General features: G+C 42.8%; 1 protein-coding gene across 1 annotated transcript in view; it reads right to left on the minus strand.

Annotated features, from left to right (window-relative positions):
* Positions 1-18736, minus strand: part of LOC134909487 (probable cation-transporting ATPase 13A4) — a 230513-nt gene that overhangs the window by 73304 nt on the left and 138473 nt on the right. The window contains exons 14-16 of the mRNA XM_063916411.1: positions 7642-7792; positions 5213-5293; positions 212-368 (exon numbers count right to left, since the gene is read on the minus strand). Coding sequence (XP_063772481.1) covers positions 212-368; positions 5213-5293; positions 7642-7792 — 389 coding nt within the window. The remainder of the gene's footprint in view (positions 1-211; positions 369-5212; positions 5294-7641; positions 7793-18736) is intronic.

Below are 18736 nucleotides of genomic sequence, written 5' to 3' on the forward strand. Positions count from 1 at the left end.
GCTGGACAGCCACAAGTTTGCACTGGTTGTTGGAGAGTACCGTGTACAGTGCAACCGTGCCTCTAGTGTGTCCTAGCACGTCAGAAACAAGAGTTACTCTTGCAAATACAGTAAATATAGTCCATTATGCATGTCCTAATAAATATGCCACTGTTGGTCTGTCCCTTACCCAAATCGTTTATTGAACACAGCAGAATAAGACATTACCTACCTGTGTCTGGCATGCAGAATGAGGCCACCATCTCTGGCGCTCCCTTCATGTAGACAGCATATTCATTACCGTTGAGGATTTGGGTTATAACGGACATGCGCTGCAGGCCAGAGGCGAATGGGAACTGCTGCAAGACGACAACGCCTTCAACAGTGACCTGGTAGACACAAAAGTACATAATATGTGTATCCATTAGACTGAAGCATGTATAATGTACACTTTTGTAGTTACACCTGCAACCGTCATTAGCAGACTGAGAATAAATGGCTAGTCTTTTCCTTAGGCAGAATATGTAGACTGTCGAGTTAAAGATCAGACGACATTTATAAGTGCCCTATAAAGGCATATTCTCTTCCCATAGCATTTGAAATGGATTTTTAACTCAATAGCCTACATTGCCCTCTTAATGAAAAAAAAGGGCATTTAAGGCAAAATCAGCAGTAGTTACAGTATCAATAATCAGGTCTTGATTCAGAGTGTTGGATATAAAATGGCGGCATTGGGGATGCCAGCGGTCAGAATACAGATTGCGGCATTCCAATTATGGGAATTCCGACAGGGTGAAAGATAAGTATACTTACCTTTCCCCAATGCCCAACAGCCACAACCCCCCTATTCCTGCTTCTTAAACCTACCCTCCCACCCTCCCTGCAGCCTAACTCTCCCCAGGGGCGACCAATCCTAACCCCCACTTCACGCAGCCTAAACCTAACCGTAAAACTCCCACTCCCCCCCTCCAGGACCTTGACTGATTCAGAGATGTTCTTTAAAGAAAGGTGTCTTGTGTATAAAGATGGCAACTGCTGGCTTCTGTGATCTGCTGCTGTGGCCAAAGACGCAGCTTCGGATCGCATAGACTACATGAACAACAGGCTGCCATTGGACATCTGAATAACTCTCAGGTTACCCAGAGTGTTCTGCAAAGCCACGTTGCCAGGGCCAGTGATGCAGCCGTCGCCCCCGTTTTCGACAATGGTCCGCCTCCCCATCCTCAAACATCTACAGGCTGTCATTCACCTGACATGTGCAGCCTCACTGCGCGGTGCGGCTCTTGCATATGATAATTTATCTAGCTGATAACTCATTGCCTTGATATAGACCCCAGAGCGGGTTGAAAAGCATTGGTGGGGACCAGGGGAAGGGCAGCTGCAGGGGAGACGTTGCTAATAAGGGCGGAGTGCCGATGAGCTTACCTGGGATGCCACTTGGTGATATTATAATGCTCATGTTCTTTTAGGAACTGATTAATACCAGTTCCTATTTTTCTGGTAATTGACTTATCTTACAGTTATCCGAACATCTGATCTTATTTTGAGTGTCTTGATATATGACATTTAGTCCTACACTGTATATGTGAACTTGTGTACAGTATATGTTACTGTATTTGATGCATTAAAACGTATTACAGTATGTTATGCATTTTCCCCCATTTTTCTTTTTTGTATGTGCATTGACACCTCATGGGAGGATTACTGACAGCTTGCAAATATAAAGTATTTATCAAATAGAGGGGTAGATGTATTAACCTGGAGAAGGCATAAGGAAGTGATAAACCAGTGATAAACGCAAGGTGATAAACGCGCCAGCCAATCAACTCCAGTATGTAAATTAGCAGTTAGGAGCTGATTGGCTGGTGCGTTTATCATTCCCTTATGCCTTCCCCAGGTTAATACATCTGCCTCAGAGTCTGATCAGACACCATACAACTTTACAACCAAGATGGTGAAATTGTTATAACTTTATTCTTAGCGATGGTGGAGGGATTGCGCACCTTTTTGCCTTATTGAGATTTACATGAGGTGTGAGAATAGCTCCACGGGTCTGTCCATTTACTGGCTGCGCATTTTTGTATACCCATGCATTATATACAGTATTTAGGTGTGATGGGGTAGTCAGCTGGGTGGGGGTTGGAACCAGTAAGGTGTGAGGGGAAGAGTGTGAGCAGTGGGTGGCAGTGAGGTGTGAGGAGAGCAGTGTGAGCTGTGGAGGGGGAGGGCTGGGAGATATGGGGGGGAACGGGAAAGAGCTATGAAAAGAGTAATGAGAAGGCTATGAGGAGATATGGAGGGAGTTAACAGTAATGCTGGGCACAGTACACACTAGTCGATTTTTTGAACAATTGTTTATTTCCCAACTGATCAGAATGACAAATTGTTCAACATCGTCCAGTGTGTACACACTATCCCAAGCTCCCATGAGTCGTACAACGCATCCTCAGGTTGGTCGTACATGCAGGTCTGATGATATTGTCATCAAATTTGAGTGAATAGATCAGTGTGTATGCACTACCCAATATATAATATATCTATGTATGTATATATTCATATATAATCGTTAAAAGACCTAATGATGCACAATATATTGTTAGGTTGTTTGTAAGATTGCAGTCTGTATGCACTATAAGGTTTGTCCGAGAGTTCATTGTGTTGTTTGCATATCGTCTAATGTGTACCCAGCTTAGAGACTTTTTTTTTTTGACAGGGGGTCAATAATGCTGTGCCTGTGGTCTTGAAAGAGGGGGGGTGGGGGAGAGGGTACCAATTACTTGGGCCCATGTCTGATGGAGAACCCTAGTGGGAGCCCAGGTCCACGCCTCCTGTGATTAGGCCATGCCACCTGAAAACTACCTGGGCCCAGCCAGGCTCTCTACTGCCCTGGCTGGGAGGCATCCCATGCTCTAATGAGTGGGTGCTTCTCATGTGCTTGAAATGCCCCCAAAGAGGTGTGGCCATGCCCCTAGAATGCTGTGGTCACACCCCCTCCAGGGGGGGCCCGGGGGCCTATGAAGTTGTTGTGTTAGGGCCCAGGATTACTCTTGGCAGCCCTGCCGACCCCTGGTCTTGAGAATAAATATATATATATATATATTTTTTTTTTTTTTTTTTTAAAGAAAAGGTTTCCCCAGGGAGCTGGTGTAGTCCTTTGGTATGTGAAAGTTTTGATAATACAATAAACCAATCTTAAAAAATTAGACTGATTTATTTTTTAAAATACAGTACATAAAACTGTTTCACAATTTGCCCAAGATAACAATGTAATGTTTCGTACAGACAATGGTTGTGTTGGTATTAGTCCATTTTAGTCAAACAACATGATTATTCTTCCTTGAAGAAATAACAAAATCGCTGTCTTAACCCAACGCGTTTCGTCCTACAGACTTCATCAGGGGTTTATTATAATCAAGGAATCACAATATGGACATACATCTTAGTGTGTCTTCAAAGGCAAATAAAAACATTAAAATGATATCGAACCAGATTTCACCACATGGGATATCAATTAAATGTTTGTTAGATGTGACTCATTTAATGATTTTCCACTGGGCCAAACCCGATTCAAAATTACATAAGTGACTGTATTCAAACCAATTGAATTAAATCTAGCCCATAAAGCAGCTTTTCAATGAACAACGCCCAGGAATAGATTTGAAAAAGACGGATAACTGTAATAGTACCTCTCCACAGTTAGCAACACTCCTAGCTGCTGTATCAGTGTTGCTAACTGTGGAGAGGTACTATTACAGTTATCCGTCTTTTTCAAATCTATTCCTGGGCATTGTTCATTGAAAATCTGCTTTATGGGCTAGATTTAATTCAATTGGTTTGAATACAGTCACTTATGTAATTTTGAATGGGGTTTGGCCCAGTGGAAAATCATTAAATGAGTCACATCTAACAAACATTTAATTGATATCCCATGTGGTGAAATCTGGTTCGATATCATTTTATTGTTTTTATTTGCCTTTGAAGACACGCTAAGATGTATGTCCATATTGTGATTTCTTGATTATAATAAACCCCTGATGAAGTCTGTAGGACGAAACGCGTTGGATTAAGACAGCAATTTTGTTATTTCTTCAAGGAAGAATAATCATGTTGTTGTTTGACTAAAATGGACTAATACCAACACAACCATTGTCTGTACGAAACATTACATTGTTATCTTGGGCAAATTGTGAAACAGTTTTATGTACTGTATTTTAAAAAATAAAAAAGTCTAATTTTTTACGATTGTTTTATTGTATTATCAAAACTTTCACATACCAAAGGACTACACCAGCTCCCTGGGGAAACCTTTTCTTTACTGTTTATATCCATTGTACCCCGTCTAACAGGGGGTATTTTCCCTAATGTGTAGCTTTCTATATCATTAGCACGAGAAAGGTCTTAATTCTCTTCTGTCATATATATATATATATATATATATATATATACACAGATCGGGCGGCACTAGGAGTCTTGATTTTAGTGATAAAAGTGCAGTGACTTTGTCGTCAACATCAACAACATTGATGTTGACAATAAAGTCACTGCACTTTTATCACTAAAATCAAGACTCCAAATGCCGCCCGATCTGTTTCTTTATACTACTGGGCTGCAAAACCATGAGGGAAGGCACCGGGAGCAAGATTATGAGGCGTCACACTGGAGGATAATTATCAAGTTTCTTGGCACTGGTATACAGAGATATTTTAGACTACTAATTGGAAACACATATTAATGAAACATTTCTTTGGCAGAAATAATTTCAACAGAGGAAGTTGACATGTTAACACTTTCTATAGTGTAGGATGTTATAATTATTACTACGGGGGACTCCTGTCTTTCAAACAAGGGTACAGCAGAGTGTTTACTGGTGATAAAATAGTAAGGTCAAGCACAAAAGGTGACCATCTCCATCATTAAGCTCTACTAGTATTTAATAACCGCAAACGGAACACATCATTTCAAAAAGGTGCCCCAGATTTTCTTGAAGCCATGATGAGTTTGTTACTCTGGACTTGAGGGTACTGCTTCTCTCTGTGGGTGCTAGAATTAGGGAGACATTTTTAATGTACTTTCATCAATACTTGTCTTTTGAAAATATTTGTGTAGTGCCTGGAGTGTTTCTTCCTCCATTTAAACCTCTGAAGTGCAAAGGATGAGTCTTACTTGTGCTGAGTACTGAATGGGTTAATAATAAACCTGCTTGGATATATCTGGATCCATGCAGAATTCTTACTTTGTTTGCATCAGGACCTGGTTTTACAGTCATTGATTGCATGGATTCTTCAGAGTTATCATCCAGAGCATCTTCAATCATCTAGAAAAAAATGTGATCAAAAATATTAAAACATTACAAATTCTTAAAACATTGTAAATCCTCATCAGCAACCTTATACACATATCAATCTGATATATATATATATATATATATATATATATATATACAGGTTGGGTCTCCCTTATCCAAAATGCTTGGGACCAGAGGTATTTTGGATATGGGATTTTTCCGTAGTTTGGAATAATTGCATACCATAATGAGATATCATGGTGATGGGTCCTAAATCTAAGTACAGAATGCATTTATGTTACATATACACCTTATACACACAGCCTGAAGGTAATTTTAGCCAATATTTTTTATAACTTTGTGCATTAAACAAAGTGTGTGTACATTCACACAATTCATTTATGTTTCATATACACCTTATACACACAGCCTGCAGGTCATTTAATACAATATTTTTAATAACTTTGTGTATTAAACAAAGTTTGTGTACATTGAGCCACAGAAAACAAAGATTTCACTATCTCACTCTCACTCAAAAAAGTCCGTATTTCGGAATATTCCGTATTTCGGAATATTTGGATATGGGATACTCAACCTGTATATATATATAGCTAAAAAAACAAACAAAGGGAACACTAAAATAACACATCCTAGATCTGAATGAATTAAATATTCTTATTAAATACTTTGTTCTTTACATAGTTGAATGTGCTGACAACAGAATCACACAAAAATTATCAATGGAAATCAAATGTATTAACCCATGGAGGTCTGGATTTGGAGTCACCCTCAAAATTAAAGTGGAAAAACACACTACATAACGATCCAACTTTGATGTAATGTCCTTAAAACAAGTAAAAATAAGGCTCAGTAGTGTGTGTGGCCTCCACGTGCCTGTATGACCTCCCTACAACCCACACAAGTGACTCAGGTAGTGTAGCTCATCCAGGATGGCACATCAATGCGAACTGTGGCAAGAAGGTTTGCTGTGTCTGTCAGCGTAGTGTCCAGAGCATGGAGGCGCTACCAGGAGACAGGCCAATACATCAGGAGACGTGGAGGAGGCCGTAGGAGGGCAACAACCCAGCAGCAGGACCGCTACCTCCGCCTTTGTGCAAGGAGGAACAGGAGGAGCACTGCCAGAGCCCTGCAAAATGACCTCCAGCCAGCCACAAATGTGCATGTGCCTATTCAAATGATCAGAAACAGACTTCATGAGGGTGGTATGAGGGCCCGACGTCCACAGGTGGGGGTTGTGCTTACAGCCCAACACCGTGCAGGACGTTAGGCATTTGCCAGGGAACACCAAGATTGGCAAATTCACCACTGGCACCCTGTGCTCTTCACAGATGAAAGCAGGTTCTCACTGAGCACGTGACAGATGTGACAGAGTCTGGAGACGCCAAGGAGAACGTTCTGCTGCCTGCAACATCCTCCAGCATGATCAGTTTGGCAGTGGGTCAGTAATGGTGTGGGGTGGCATTTCTTTGGGGGACCGCACAGCCCTCCATGAGCTCGCCAGAGGTAGCCTGACTGCCATTAGGTTTCAAGATGAGATCCTCAGACCCCTTGTGAGACCATATGCTGGTGCGGTTGGCCTTGGGTTCCTCCTAATGCAAGACAATGCTAGACCTCATGTGGCTGGAGTGTGTCAGCAGTTCCTGCAAGACGAAGGCATTGTTGCTATGGACTGGCCCGCCCATTCCCCAGACCTGAATCCAATTGAGCACATCTGGGACATCATGTCTCGCGCCATCCACCAACGCTACGTTGCACCACAGACTGTCCAGGAGTTGGCGGATGCTTTAGTCCAGGTCTGGGAGGAGATCCCTCAGGAGACTATCCGCCACCTCATCAGGAGCATGCCTGCCCAGGCATTGTAGGGAGGTTATTCAGGCACGTGGAGGCCATACACACTACTGAGCCTCATTTTGACTTGTTTTAAGAACATTACATCAAAGTTGAATCAGCCTGTAGTGTGTTTTTCCACTTTAATTTTGAGGGTGTCTCCAAATCCAGATCTCCATGGGTTAATAAATTTGATTTTCATTGATAATTTTTGTGTGATTTTGTTGTCAGCACATTCAACTATGTAAAGAACAAAGTATTTAATAAGAATATTTCATTCATTCAGATCTAGGATTTGTTATTTTAGTGTTCCCTTTATTTTTTTGAGCAGTGTGTATATGTGTATATATATATATATATATATATATATATATATATATATAATAAATATACTGTCCACTTATTTCACTGCCTTTTTTTTCTTAAACATAATTTCTAATAAAACTATTAACTTATCTGTAAATAACTATATTGAGAATGATCCAGAAAATGTTATTGTGTGATAGTGTAATAGAGACACATGCATTCACCCAAGATGTGAACTCAAACATCTTCAGGTCCAGAGGATCTCCCTGCACTTGTCCATCCAACACAATCAACGAGTGGCAGGAAACCAGCGCACCCAATAGGGGCCCCCAGGATAGAGATGCATCTTCTGTTAGTGAAATTATATCCTGAAAACTAAATTTGAAAAAAGAAATATCAAAATTGTTAGAAAACACAAACAGTGAACTGTGGGGCAGATGTATTAACCTGGAGAAGGCATAAGGAAGTGATAAACCAGTGATATGTGCAAGGTGATAAAGGCACCAGCCAATCAGATCCTAACTGTTAATTTACATATTGGAGCTGATTGACTGGTGCCTTTATCACCTTGCACGTATCACTGGTTTATCACTTCCTTAAGCCTTCTCCAGGTTAATACATCTGCCCCTGAATACCCATTGAATTACTTATTAGGAGTGTGCTTTATGGCCACAAAATGGATTACGACAGATAAAGAAAAGAAGATTTTAGATAAGTAATGAAAAAAAACACTACATTACAGAAATATTAGGGGGGAATGTTATCAAAATAACATTCCAGTTGTATTATTTATATCTTTATTCATCTAAGGGGTCATAGTCCATTAGTACATTATCCAAGAGACCATCGCCACCCCCCCTTCCCACTCCCAAATGGCTATATACTGTAAATCCCCTGATGTCTGCAGCCTTACTGCATCCAAGGACAAAGGACCCATATTGCACATGTGCAGTACTGTCCTGCGTATGCAGTGTACCGAACATGGGTACATTGCGTGACACACGCTTCTACTACTGCATCTGAATCAGACCCAGTGTGCTGTTTTGCTATCACTACTTTTCAACAGGGACAGGTTCTTAAAGGAGCACATGTCCCAGCAAGGGACATCTGATAAATACCATACTGTACTAAAATGATTTCTTAATGCTGTGGTACGCAGCTATAAGAAATTCTCTCTAATGGGAGAGATTTCACAATATTGCTTAAATCGACCCCAATGTGCAGAACATTAGGCTAAATTAGTAACAAGAAAGTTATTGAAAAAAAGGCTTACATTACTGTATATCTATCTGTCATGTAGAAACATTTATAAAACTGAGCTATAAGTATGAATTAATTTATCAATAAGTGACTGAAGCCAAAATCAAGAGTTATATTGAAATCTGCTAGTCTCATAGATTGTAAACTTGCGAGCAGGGCCCTCCTACCTCTATGACTGTTTGTTTTTACCCAGATACAGTCTTCTAATTGTGTCCAGTTGTAAAGTGCAACGGAATTTGCTGCGCTATATAATAAACGGTTAATAATAATAATAATAATAATAATAATAATAACAATAACAATAACAATAACAACAACAACAACAACAACAACAACAACAACAACAACAACAACAGCAACAACAACAATAGTAGTGTCAGCAGAATAAAATACAGCACTGACCAATAGCTGAACTATGACTTGGGGTTTTAATACTCATGCGCTCACCCATGTATATGCTCATAAGTGCAGAGTGGGGGTTTTGTAAGGTTGTACGAAATAAATTATGTCTAGAAGCTGATTGGTTACTTGTTCTGGTACGCACAATGCACATCAAACAGTGCTATTACAGCAGTTGGTCCCTAAACATAAAAAATATACGTTATGGTAAGAACTTACCGTTGATAACGGTATTTCTCCTAAGTCCACAGGATAACAATGGGATATGATGAAGCGACAGCAACTTTGCACCAATCGGTTAAAGCTTTCCGTCCTCCCAGCATGCAATGGGCGCGTCCAAATATTCCCACCTCCTGGCTCTGGCAAATCAGTTGTATTCCAAAGCTCAAGGCAAGAGCATCATAGACAGCCCTAATCAAGCGATAAGAACACACATGCACACCCTTCCGTACAAGAAGGAAGAGGTTAGTGAGTAAAAGGATGCTCAAAATCAGGTGCATCAGGGTGAGATTCCTGTGAACTTAGAAGAAATACCGTTATCAACGGTAAGTTCTTACCATAACGTATATTTCTCCGGCAGGATCCACAGGTTATCCACAGGATAACAATGGGATTTCCCAAAGCAATTTAGTGGTGGGGATGCTCCTAATTGGACAGGAGAATCCTTTGCCCGAATTCAGCATCACGAGAGGCAAAGGTATCCATGGCATAATGTCTAATGAATGTGTTAATGGAAGACCATGTGGCTGCCTTACATATCTGTTCTGCTGAGGCATCACGTTGTGCTGCCCATGATGGACCTACCTTACGAGTAGAGTGTGCAGAGACATTAGCCAGAACAGGGAGATCAGCTTGAGAATATGCTTCCGAAATAGTCATCCGAAGCCATCTTGCCAGTGTCTGCTTATCAGCAGGCCATCCTCTCTTGTGAAATCCGTAGAGAATGAAAAGAGAATCTGTCTGTCTGATGGTACTGGTACGATCCACGTAGATCCTTAATGCACGGACCACGTCCAGCGATGCATCTCGTGCAGAAAGGCCCGGTACCTGGAAAGCCGGGACTACAATTTCTTCATTAAGGTGGAATTTAGAAACCACCTTCGGAAGATATCCAGATCTAGTTCTGAGAACTGCTTTATCTGGATAAAAAATCAGAAATGGGGAACGACATGATAATGCCCCTAAATCTGATACTCTTCTAACTGACGCCATAGCCAGTAGATAGAGAACTTTAGCTGTCAACCATTTAAGATCCACTTTAAGAAGTGCTTCAAATGGGGCAACTTGAAGGGCTTTCAGGACTAGATTTAAGTCCCAAGGCACTGTAGGAGGAACAAAAGGAGGTTGAATGTGCATCATTACCTGGAAAAAAGTATGCACATCCTGTAAGTTGGCAATTTTCTTTTGGAACCATACAGTCAATGCTGATACTTGCACTCTCAAGGAAGCCATCTTCAAACCTTTATCCATTCCTGCCAGAAGGAATGCTAAGATCCTGGAAACTCTGAAAGACCTAGGGTCCATTTTCCGTTCACTGCACCAATGAATACAGGTTTGCCATATTCGGTGATAAATGCGAGCTGAGGAAGGTTTCCTTGCTTTGAGCATAGTTTGAATTACAAGTTGTGAGAATCCTCTTGACTTCAGGATAGAGGTTTCAAGAGCCACACCGTCAAAGACAGTCGAACCAGATGTCTGTGATTCAAGGACCCTGGACGTTGAGGGATCAGAAGTGGAGCATCCATCGACATTCTCTGTAGATCTGTGTACCAATGCCTTCTGCCAGAGCTACTAGTATCACGGCACCTTTCCCTTGCTTTATATTTCTCACCACCCTGGGTAATAGGGTGATTGGATGAAACACATAAGACAGATGAAAGTCCCATCTCACCGACAGGGCATCCACAAAGATTGCTCTGGGATCCTTTGTTCTTGACCCGTATGCGAGAACTTTGTTGTTCAGACGGGATGCCCTGAGCTCTCTCTCTGGCAACCCCCACTTGTCTACTAGAGTCTGGAAGACCTTCGGGTGTACAGCCCATTCGGTTGCCTGAATGGTGTGTCAACTGAGAAAGTCCGCTTCCCAGTTCAGTGGATGATGAAGTTCTGCCCACTTTAGCATGTGACTTAATTCCTTCATCGCTTTTCGGCTGCAAGTTCCTCCCTGATGGTTGAGGTACGCTACTGTCGTTGCATTGTCCGAGCGGATCTGGACTGGTTTTCTCCGAAGAATGTCCAATGTCTGAATCAGTGCTATGTATATGGCCCGAAGTTCCAATATATTTATTGGCAGGTAACCTTCTTCCTTGGTCCATTGCCCCTGGAAACACTACCTTCCTGACACTGCTCCCCAGCCCTGGAGACTAGCATCTGTCATCAGAATTTCCCAATCTGATATCCTAAAGGGTCTCCCCTTGTACATATGGGATGTCTGTAGCCACCCGTCTAATGACCTTCTTACTTCTATCGTAAGAACCATAGTCTGTGTTTTTATTATCTGATGCAACCCATTCCATTTGGCAAGAATCAGATGCAGCAGAGGCCTCGAGTGGAATTGTGCATACTCCACCATGTGAATGTTGACACCATCAAACCCATCACACGCATTGCTGCGTGAAGGGATACCTTTTGACTGTGTAGCAAGTCCTGAATCCTTGACTGAACCTTGAATATCTTGTTCAGAGGTAACATTACTCTCTGAAGAAGACTTGAATCCAGTACAGCCCCCAACTGAGTTATCCGCTGTGACGGCAGCCAGAGACTATTTTGCCCAATTTATGAGCCACCCATGCTTCTGTAGACACGTTATTGTAGTTGCAGATGGCATAGGAGCAATTCCTGTGACTTGGCCAGGATTAAAATATCATTGAGGTATGGAAAAATTCTTATCCCCTGCTGGTGGAGATAAGCTGCCATTACCACCATAATCTTGGTAAATACTCTGGGGGCTGTGGCTAACCCAAAAGGTAGGGCCTGGAACTGAAAATGCTGTTGGAGGATAGTATACTTGAGATAGCACCGATGGGACAGTGCTATAGGAACATGTAGGTAAGCATCCTGTATATCCAGGAATACCATATAATCCCCTGGCTCCATGGCCAAAATGATGGAATGTAAAGTCTCCATGTGAAACAGAGGTACCCAAATGTATTTGTTCAGCACTTTGGGATGGAGAATGGGCCAAAATGACCCAATTGGCTTCTTAACTAAACTAAAACCCCTGTCCTCATTGTGCATGAGGAACTGGAATGACTACTCCTGACTGAAGCAATTTCTGTACTGCCTCTTGCAAAGCCATGGCCTTCGTCTCTACCCGAGATGGGCTGGTACAAAAAAACCTTCGAGGAGGGTGCTTCTTGTAGGCAAAAGCATAACCTAGAGATACCGCTTCCTGCACCCAGCCATCTGTTGTAGTCTGCTGCCAGATCTGTGCAAACTGAAGAAGTCGATCCCCACCCTGGGATCCCCCAGGTGGAGGCCCGCACCATCAGGCTCATGGCTTATCTTTATTACTAACCGGTCCTCTGGTAGCCCAATGCTTTTCAGTTTTACCAGACTTGTTTATTGGGACTGCCTGCTATCACTTTTACCTTTAGCTTTTCCTTGAGACCGAAAGGGCCGAAAAGCCAAAACTTTAGGTTTGAAGTTGTATGTGGAAGGAAACTTTACTTTCTTGGAGTCTGCTTCTGACTCCAAAATATTTGTAATTCTTTACCAAAAAGAACATCTCCAAAAAAGGGCAAAGATTTTTTAACCTTCTTAGATTCTGAATCAGCTTTCCACGTACGTAACCAAACTGCTCTACGAGCAGCTATTGTTGAAGCTGATGCCCTAGTACCCATATCCAGGGCAGTTTCTAGCCAATTTGGCTCCCAGTGCGAGATTTAAAAATGCGCCCCCCCCCCCCCCGTTCACATAAGAAAAAATGCGCCCCCCCATAGATATAAAGAGGAAAAGTATGCGCGACAAGGGGGCGTGGCCTTGTTAAAATGGGCGTGGCTTTGTTAAGATGGGCGTGGCCTCATCTGATCTCATCATCACGGCCACCACAGGATAAAAAAAAAAAGTACTCATTTTACACATTACAGCAGGCAAGTGTCCCCATTTTACACAGCACGGTAGGCAAGTGTCCCCATTCTACACATTGCGGCAGGCACGTGCCCCCATTTTACACATAGTGGCAGGAAAGTGTCCCCATTTTACACATTGCGGCAGGCATGTGCCCCCATTTTACACAGTACAACAGGCAAGTGTCCCCATTTTACACATTGCGGCAGGCACGTGCCCCCATTTTGCACAGTACAACAAGCAAGTGTCCCCATTTTACACATTGCGGCAGGCACGTGCCCCCATTTACACATTGCGGCAGGAAAGTGTCCCCATTTTACACATTGCGGCAGGAAAGTGTCCCCATTTTACACATTGCGGCAGGCACGTGCCCCCATTTTACACAGCATGGCAGGCAAGTGACCCCATTTTACACATTGCGGCAGGCAAGTGTCCCCATTTTACACATTATGGCAGGCAAGTGTCCCCATTTTACACATTGCGGCAGGCACGTGCCCCCATTTTACATAGTACAACAGGCAAGTGTCCATTTTACACATTGCGGCAGGCACTTGCCCCCATTTTACACATTACGGCAGGCAAGTGTCCCCATTTTACACATTATGGCAGGCAAGTGTCCCCATTTTACACATTGCGGCAGGCACGTGCCCCCATTTTACATAGTACAACAGGCAAGTGTCCCCATTTTACACATTGCGGCAAGCACGTGCCCCCATTTTACACATTGCGGCAGGAAAGTGTCCCCATTTTACACATTGTGGCAGGCACGTGCCCCCATTTTACACAGTACATCAGGCAAGTGTCCCCATTTTACACATTGCGGCAAGCACGTGCCCCCATTTTACACATTGCGGCAGGAAAGTGTCCCCATTTTACACATTGCGGCAGGCACGTGCCCCCATTTTACACAGTACATCAGGCAAGTGTCCCCATTTTACACATTGCGGCAGGCACATGCCCCAATTTTACACAGTACGGCAGGCAAGTGTCCCCATTTTACACATTGCGGAAGGCACGTGCCCCCATTTTACACATTGCGGCAGGCAAGTGTCCCCATTTTACACATTGCGGCAGGAATGTGTCCCCATTTTACACATTGCGGCAGGAAAGTGTCCCCATTTTACACATTGCGGCAGGCACGTGCCCCCATTTTACACAGCATGGCAGGCAAGTGACCCCATTTTACACATTGCGGCAGGCACGTGCCCCCATTTTACACATTCCGGCAGGCAAGTGTCCCCATTTTACACATTATGGCAGGAAAGTGTCCCCATTTTACACATTGCGGCAGGAAAGTGTCCCCATTTTACACATTGCGGCAGGCACGTGCCCCCATTTTACACAGCATGGCAGGCAAGTGACCCCATTTTACACATTGCGGCAGGCACGTGCCCCCATTTTACACAGTACAACAGGCAAGTGTCCCCATTTTACACATTGCGGCAGGCACGTGCCCCCATTTTACACAGTACAACAGGCAAGTGTCCCCATTTTACACATTGCGGCAGGCACGTGCCCCCATTTTACACATTGCGGCAGGCACGTGCCCCCATTTTACATAGTACAACAGGCAAGTGTCCCCATTTTACACATTCCAGCAGACAGGTGTCCCCATTTTACACATTCCGGCAGGCAAGTGTCCCCATTTTACACATCCGGCAGACAGGTGTCCCCATTTTACACATTCCGGCAGGCAAGCGTCCCCATTATACACATTCCGGCAGACAAGTGTCCCCATTTTACACAGTACGGCAGGAGGTGGTGGGGGGGAGGGAGAGAGAGAGAGGGAGAGGGGCTGACTTACATTTGAAGTGGTTCTTCCCGCTCTTCAGCCGCCTCTCACTCGTCTGCGCAGCGCTGGCCGGCTTGGCTCCCCCTTCTCCCTCCTCCCGAGTGCCCAGCTCGGGGGGCGGGGTTTCGCGGAATGAGGCGATTGCGTCGTAACGTCACGATGCAAACGCGTCATTCCGCGAAACCCCGCCCCCCGAGCTGGGCACTCGGAAGGAGAGGGGAGGGGGGTTTGAAAGTGCTCAGGAAGTGCCGTGGCGGGCGCCCCATGCGGTTGCACGGCTCGCCCACCGCAAGAAACGGCACTGCCCATATCCAATGCTGCTTCTTCCAAGAACATTGCAGTCTGTTTTATATGTGCTATATGGGACTTTTGCTCTCTAGATGCTATTGAAAAATCCCCCTCCAATGCATCAGCCCAGGCAGCCACTGCCTTTGCCATCCAAGCTGAAGCCATGGCTGGCCTTATGACTGCCACAGACAAGGATAAAAAATGTTTTATAGAAAACCATCCACTCTCCTATCCATGACATCATTTAATGATGTTTAAGGCAAAGGTAATGTAGATTTTCCCACTAATCGAATCACATGCGTATCTACTTTAGGAGCCACATCCCTTTTTAAACAATCCCCAGCTGGAAGAGGATAATTGGAATTCCATTTCTTAGGAATTCTAAACTTCTTATTAGGCATAGTCCAAGCCTCATCCATGATTTCCGTCAGCTGATCTGACCCTGGAAACTCAGCCTTAACTGGTTTGGGATGTTTAAACACAGGTGCCTTGGTTTTTAACACAAGCTCTGCTGAATCCTATAAGGATAGAATGGCTTTCATTGCTCTAAATAACTATGCTATATCAACTGAGCTGAGACCTTCCTCCTCCTCTTCGTATGCCACAGCAGAATTAATTGAGCTTTCATCCTCCGATGAATCCTCATCTGATCCATGTGAAGCCTGTGAGGATGAAGATTTACTTACCACTGGCTTATCACCCTGTTTCTTTGATAGGCAGCTGCTGGAAGTGATACACCACAGGTGGGATGCTGCATGTAAGGGTTAATCATGTAACCTATCCCCGGTACAGGAGTTGGAGGAATTATCCTTTCACCTATACTGGATAAAGTCTGTGCAAACATAGCCCAAGGTGGATCAACCTGCACCTGAATCTGCCTTGTATTTTTCAAGAACCCCTGGTGAAAGCTTAAACAATTTGCACACAAACCATCCTGAACCAGATCCTGAGAGGATAACACAGCTTTGCAAGACAAACATGATATGAGTGTTGGTGTTGCTGTGAGTGTATCTTCCTCACCTTTTCCACTCTTAGACATGACAAATAATCAACACTTCCACAGTGTACTACACAATTTGTAACTGTAATCACTTTAAGCTTTTTAAAGTGACATACAATCCTACTCTACACCCCACTGTCCAGACTTGTGGAGCCCAGTGTACCTCGCAGAAAGAGTTTTAACAAGGGTAGAGAACAGCCACTGGATAAGGAATTGATAGGCCTTGACACAAGTTGCTATCTGGTACGGATCTCTCCATTATTTGTGTTTGCAAATACACTATTAACAAAATTACTGCACCATAAGGCGCATGTTCTTCTCTCCTAGTACCATTTAATTTCCATGACTGAGTATACCCGGGTCATTTACTGAGGAACTGAGCTGCCGCCAGGAAGTCTGGAGTGGGCCCATAGGATTTTGATGATCCGGCCAATTCACTGAGGACAGTGACGGTTTTTGAGACTTTATAAACTGCTAGTGACTGACCCCTAGAGGGGATTTCCGATTGCAGGATAAGTGCACTGATCTATAAAAAAAAAACTTTTTTATATATATATATATATATATATATATATATATATATTTACTATTATTATTTTTTTCCATTTTTATTCCAAAACTAATAAAAAATAAAAAAATCAATGCCAGCAGCTTACTGGGTCGTTTCTTTAGCTGTAGTTTCCATATGCCACCCATGGTGTTGCTACCTAAACCTACAAATATACCAACATGCACACAAGCAGAATAAATCTTATTAGTAGCAAATCTCAACAAGTCTATACATGTGCTAAATGCTTTCTTGCCGCACAGACATTTGTTCAAGAAACCTTATATACATACAAAGGACAAAGATGAAAGCATTCCTACAGCCAACGTTATAATGGTTTCCACTGAATCTGCTGCTCACACAGGTAACCTGACATTCATCTGCAGTAGATGCAACATACTGTATACCATTGACACTGCAGAGAGAGAGGCTGCTATGTGTACAGGTTTATTGAACTGCAGACAATCGTCAGATTAAGGATAGCATTTATAAACTGTGAGGTTTTGTAGATAATAAAGATAAAACAATATTAGAAAGAAACAGTGGTGGGTATAAATAAAGTCACACCAAATTCCCAGAACCATACAGTAGGTGGCAGAAAAATAACTAATAATGTACAGATGTGTGCCGTCTTACATCTAGCATCCATACAACATGTAACATGCACTGCAACTTGCATCCTGCTGTGTCACAGCTTGGTGTATTAAGTCATATCATGGCATATTGAGTCAACGTAACGTACTGAGACACCGGAAAAGCCAGAGAGTGTAATAAACCTTCTATCCACCAGATGGCCCTTTTTCTAAACTACACAAAATAGTTTTTGTGGCACCGCCCAGTGATTGGCTGACAGAACCATGTGCATACCTCCCAACTTTCATTAGGGCAGACGCATGGCCTCATCAAAAGGGGCTGTGGCTACACGTAAATGCCTGGACACTGCGCCACACGGGTGGGACTGCAGGACAGTCCCAAAAAGACGGGACTGTCCCGCGAAAATCGGGACAGTTGGGAGGTGCACATGTGGGAAGTGTTATTCGGGCCATGTGATGCACTGATGAAGTCCCCCATTGGATGAAACGCCTTGGGCGTGGTTAAACGACGTGGGCGTTGTGATGTCACCCGCTGGGTCCGGAGCCGGTGCAAGAGGTAGTCCGACCAAATAAGAGGACTGACGGTTTTATTCATGGCAGAGTGTTGCCAAAACAGATGATTTTAAACTACAATGTATGTGGATATTTTAATCTTTATAAAAGTTACCAAATTATACATTGATGTGTGCGCTCTCCGTTTTCTTTGCATAGCACCTACCATTACACTCCAGTGGCTCGGAGTAGGATTGAGCTGCACTTTGAGAGAATATTCAGAAATAAACTTTCTGTTGTATGTAATATATATATATATATATATATATATATATTATATATATATATATATATATATATATATATATATATATATATATATATATATATATATATATAGTGTTCATTCTAGCACCCTGCACCTTTCAAAACACGTGCGGTTCCTCTTTCCTGCCTGTGGTGTCGCTCTATGCTCTGGTGCTTCTTAGGACATCCTGGTCTGTATTTTAGTGCTGAAATACAAAGCAGTGTGTTCTGAGAAGCACCAGAGAGTGACACCCCAGGCAGGAAAGAGGAACTGCACGTTTTGAAAGGTGCAGGGTGCTAGAATGAACTAATATATATATATATATATATATATATATATATATATATATATATATATATATATATACACAGGTTGAGTATCCCTTATTCAAAATCCCACATTTTTGGTTTCCCTACTGAGATAATGAGACGTGTATAGATATATTATATTATATATCTATATAATATATCTATACAGACACATAATATATAATATATACGTCATTATCTCAGTAGGGGACCCAAAAATGTGGGATTTAGAATTTTGGATAAGGGATACTCAACCTGTATATGT

This window comes from Pseudophryne corroboree, chromosome 4, assembly GCF_028390025.1.
Source record: "Pseudophryne corroboree isolate aPseCor3 chromosome 4, aPseCor3.hap2, whole genome shotgun sequence".
In the NCBI taxonomy this organism is placed as follows: Eukaryota; Metazoa; Chordata; class Amphibia; order Anura; family Myobatrachidae; genus Pseudophryne; species Pseudophryne corroboree.